Source organism: Mandrillus leucophaeus, unplaced genomic scaffold, assembly GCF_000951045.1.
Source record: "Mandrillus leucophaeus isolate KB7577 unplaced genomic scaffold, Mleu.le_1.0 Scaffold35, whole genome shotgun sequence".
In the NCBI taxonomy this organism is placed as follows: Eukaryota; Metazoa; Chordata; class Mammalia; order Primates; family Cercopithecidae; genus Mandrillus; species Mandrillus leucophaeus.
In genome coordinates this window covers 2608760-2613340 of record NW_012103698.1, presented here as the reverse complement: position 1 = coordinate 2613340, position 4581 = coordinate 2608760, and the positions used below count along the sequence as shown (strand labels likewise).

At 44.2% G+C, this 4581-nt stretch overlaps 1 protein-coding gene across 2 annotated transcripts in view; it reads right to left on the bottom strand.

Annotated features, from left to right (window-relative positions):
* EXD1 (exonuclease 3'-5' domain containing 1) overlaps positions 1-4581 on the bottom strand; it is a 58513-nt gene that overhangs the window by 30935 nt on the left and 22997 nt on the right. For both annotated transcript variants that reach the window (XM_011989305.1, XM_011989306.1), the window contains 2 exons: positions 1102-1159; positions 673-800 (listed from right to left, as the gene is read on the bottom strand). In XM_011989305.1, the coding sequence (XP_011844695.1) occupies positions 673-800; positions 1102-1159 (186 nt within the window). The remainder of the gene's footprint in view (positions 1-672; positions 801-1101; positions 1160-4581) is intronic.

Below are 4581 nucleotides of genomic sequence, written 5' to 3'. Positions count from 1 at the left end.
GCGTGAGCCACCGCGCCCGGCCATACTTATTTATCTTATTTAGCATGTGTTTGCTGCTCAATAAGGGAATAGATACCATACTTCAGAATCCCCAGTGAATGAGTGTACCCCAATAAATGAGTACACACACAGTATGTACTCAATTATTAAATAAACAAATGAATCACAGTATTTTATCTTAATTCAGAACCTAGAAGCAATGGCTCAGCTGAGCATTCTGTAGAGAATCTTGATTCAGGGTTATACCAACTCTAAACAGTAAAGAGAGCCTAGTTGAATTTGACTGACTTGATTCAAAAAAAAAAAAAAGAGAGAGAGCCTAGAAAATTCAGAGCCTCGGCCGGACGCGGTGGCTCACACCTGTAATCCCAGCACTTTAGCAGGCCAAGGCGGGCGGATCACCTGAGGTCAGGAGTTTGAGACCAACCTGACCAACATGGAAAAACCCTGTCTCTACTAAAAACACAAAATTAGCCAGGCGTGGTGGCGCATGCCTGTAATCCCAGCTACTTGGGAGGCAGAGGCAGGATAATTGCTTGAACCCAGGAGGCAGAGGCTGCAGTGAGCCAAGATCACGCCATTGCACTGCAGCCTAGGCAACAAGAGTGAAACTCCGTCTCAAAAAAAAAAAAGAAAGAAAGAAAAGAAAAAATTCAGAGCCCCTATACTCACCTGATGGGCTGTACTTGAGGTCATTCAGCAGAGAGGTAGTTGGTGCTTCAGGGGCAGGAGAAGCAGGCTCACATGCATTTAGGTCTTCAACCTTCATTTTCTCCTTCCGGGTTCTTTCTGCATTTAGACTATCCTTACAAGAAACAACATTTGGGTGAACTTGTTCTTTGTTGTTGACACCACACACAGATTTTGCCACACATTAACATTAAGGACAGTGGTCCTTCATTAACTAGAGGACCCATTTATCCACTGATTACACTGACTTGAGGGCGCTATCTAACAATGGAAGGAAACACCTATATATTTCTTCTCATTTCTATTTCCTTATGCCAAGGAATTAAGCGGCTGGTGAATTAGAGTTAAGGCTTTCTACCCTAATGTGCACATTTGGGAAACATCATAATTAAGAAAATTATTCCATCTTACCTAACAGAAGATGCTTTTTCTCTCACTGAGCCTTGTTCCACTTCATCTAGTAGTTCCACTGTAAAATAACCAAATGGCTTCCAACAGAGTTTCCAATCAGAAATCAATTAACTACTCCACTACCCACACACTCCCAGTTTAACCATGTACTGCAAACAATAGTTGGAAATGAAATGTTAGTCCACAGAGGCTTTTACTGGCCAGCAATAAATACAACAGAAGACATCATCTAAAGTACCAAAGACTCTCAATATTCTATCCCTACAAAGCTTCTTGGTTATCTAGAACGATTAGGAACCTTTCTATATATCCCCTTCACCCTTTTTGTTCTAGGGAACCTTTGTGGTCAAATTAGCTCTAGAGATTTCTTTCCCACTCATCCCAATCTTAATGCACCTTCCCGCACATGGTGTGCTGTTTGAGGGTTTTCCCCCTTTTTTTTTTTTTTTTTTGAGACGAGGTCTTGCACTGTCACCTGGGTTGGAGTGCAGGGGTGCGATCTCGGCTGACTGCAACCTCCACCTCCCAGGTTCAAGCAATATTCCTGCCTCAGCCTCCCAAGTCCCATGCCTGGGACTATAGGCATGCACACCACCATGCACAGCTAATTTTTGTATTTTTGGTAGAGAGGGGGTTTCACCATGTTGGCCAGGATGGGTCTCGATCTCTTGACCTCGTGATCTGCTCACCTCAGCCTCCCAAAGTGCTGGGATTACAGGTGTGAGCCACCACACCTGGCCTCATTTAGGTACTTTTCAAGCAAAAAGCCTCTATGTTTCAAAAGTCTCTTTTTTCTGTACTATCTAGAAATACTGAATCTGGAGCAGAGAAAAGGTAAAATTGACTGAAAAATGCTGATTAGCCATTATTATCCTTCATCTTGACAATTTTTATCCAAGGTACTTTGGGGAAGACTCCTCCATGGTTGATTGGGCCACAGGACAAAGAAAGAAATGACTATCCTTAGAGCTTAAAAATTATGAACAAAGCCTATAATCCCAGCACTCAGTGAAGCTGAGGCAGGCAAATCAACTGAGGTCAGGAGTTCAAGACCAGCCTGGCCAACATAAGGAAACCCTGTGTCTCTACTAAAAAAAAATACAAAAATTGGGCTAGGTGCAGTGGCTCACACCTGTAATCTCATCAATTTGGGAGGCCGAGGGGGGCGAATCATTTGAGGTCAGGAGTTTGAGACCAACCTGGCCAACATGATGAAACCCCGTTTCTACTAAAAATACAAAAAAAAAATAGCTGGGTCTGGTGGCACACGCCTGTAATCCCAGCTCCTGGAGAGGATGAGGCAGGAGAACTGCTTGAAACCCCAGGGGCAAAGGTTGCAGTGAGACAAGTTCGCACCACTGCACTCCAGCCTGAGTGACAGACTGAGAATCTGTCTCAAAAAAAGTATGAACGAAGACCAAATCCTGGAGAAGAATTTAGCAGGTGATGAATTCCATGCGTACAGATAACAAAGCTGGTCAGTCATCAGCCTCCTGAGTTGGGGAGACGATAGCAGTGATTCCTTCACTTCTCTCTACAAACCCATTCACAGCCTAGCTTTGCTCCAATCCAGAGCTCTGTTTCACTGCAAAGGCCGATAGTGAAAACACAATTAAGAACTCCAACTACCACCACTATCCTTGCCATTATAAAAGCGTATTCAAGGGACGGAGTGTTCATGACAGCATACGCAATGAGAAAGAAATAGGTAGCTATCCAGATTTGTATTCCCTGAAGTGGCTCTGGATTGGCAGTCATTAATTTGGTGAGATTTTCATTTCCTCCTAAATTCTAGTTTTCTCACAAAGCAAAGCAATCTTTCAAGCAGTAGTAAACTCTCATTTACAGGATTCCTTTCCTTTCTTCAGATCTGCCCCAAAGTGAGAGATGCACAGTCCTAAGAGGTCCCAGAGTGCTCATTCCTCCACTCCTATCCAGCTCCTGATCTGTACTCCTTAAAAGGCAGAAGCACAAAGCTCCTGAGTCCCTGAAAGTAAGAAATGTTCTTGCTTTCTCTTGTCCTACTTGACATGTATGAAGCACACTGATGAGCTTCTACAGCTACTCTTTCAGGCAAACAATTGTACTTACTCTTGCTAAATGGTTTGTGTTAGCAGAAATAAAGAATAGGGCTGCTTCCTGCCATTCCAAAATCTGAAAAGCTCTGAAAACCAAAATTTTGTTATAACTCTTGGTGGCAAAACTTGACCTGATAAGCTATTTACAGTCCGATTTTTTTTTTTTTTTTTTTTTTTTTTTTGAGACAGAGTCTTGCTCTGTCACCCAGGCTGGAGTGCAGTGGCGCGATCCTGTCTCTTATACACATCTAGATGTGTATAAGAGACAGACCCGTCTCAGCCTCCCAAAGTGCTGGGATTACAGGCTTGAGCCACCACGCCCGGCCTCTTCTTTCTTCTTTAGTTACAGGACACCGTGTTTAGTTCTTTTCCTACTAATTACCTAGAGCTACCATATTGAGCACGCACTCTGAGCCAGGCATCATGCTATTTTCCTATATTCAATTTTCTAGTAACATAATAAGAATTTCATTGTCTCAATTATGGAGGACTCTGAGGCTCAGCAAGGTTGAATAACTAGCTCAAGGTTCCACTGCTAGCAAAAAACAGTCAGGATTTAAATTCAGGCCTCAGTGATTTTAATACGTTTTTTTGTTGTTGCTGTTAATTGAGACGGTCTTACAGGCTAGAGTGCAGTGGCACAATCCTAGCTCGCTGCAGCCTCGAATACCTGGGCTTAAGCAATCCTGCCTTAGCCTTCCGAGTAGCTGGGACAACAGGCATGTGCCAGCATGCCTGGCTATTCTTTTTTTTGGTAGAGATTGGGTCTTACTACGTTGCCCAGGCTAGATTCAAACTCCTGGGCTCAAGCCATCCTCCTACCTCAGCCTCCCAAAAGTCGTGGGATTACAGATGTGAGCCACCCTGCCTGGAAATACACTTTCTTATAATCCCTGTTACAGTGGCTCCCTGATTTGCTCCTTCCAGTCTCCCTAGCTGTCTCTACACCTCTGCTTGCCCCTTATACACTGATGGTCCCCAACACTTTGTCCCTCATCCTTTTTCCTTCTCTTTGAATGATCATACCCACTTCTTAGTTGCCCTGACATTCATTTTTTCTCCCGCATGGACTATTCTTCTCAGCTCCACTCATATTTTCAACTAAGAACAAACTTACTAAAGAATTTTCAGGCCGGGCGCAGTGGCTCATGCCTGTAATCCCAGCACTTTGGGAGGCCAAGGCGGGTGGATCATGAGGTCAAGAGTTCAAAACCAGCCTGACCAAGAGCGTGAAACCCCGTCTCTACTAAAACATCAAAAATTAGCCAGGCGCGGTGGCAGGTGCCTGTAATCCCAACTACTTGGGAGGCTGAGGTAGGAGAATCGCTTGAACCCCGGTGTCAGAGGTTGCAGTGAGCCGAGATCACGCCACTATACTCCAGACTGGGCGACAAAGTGAGAC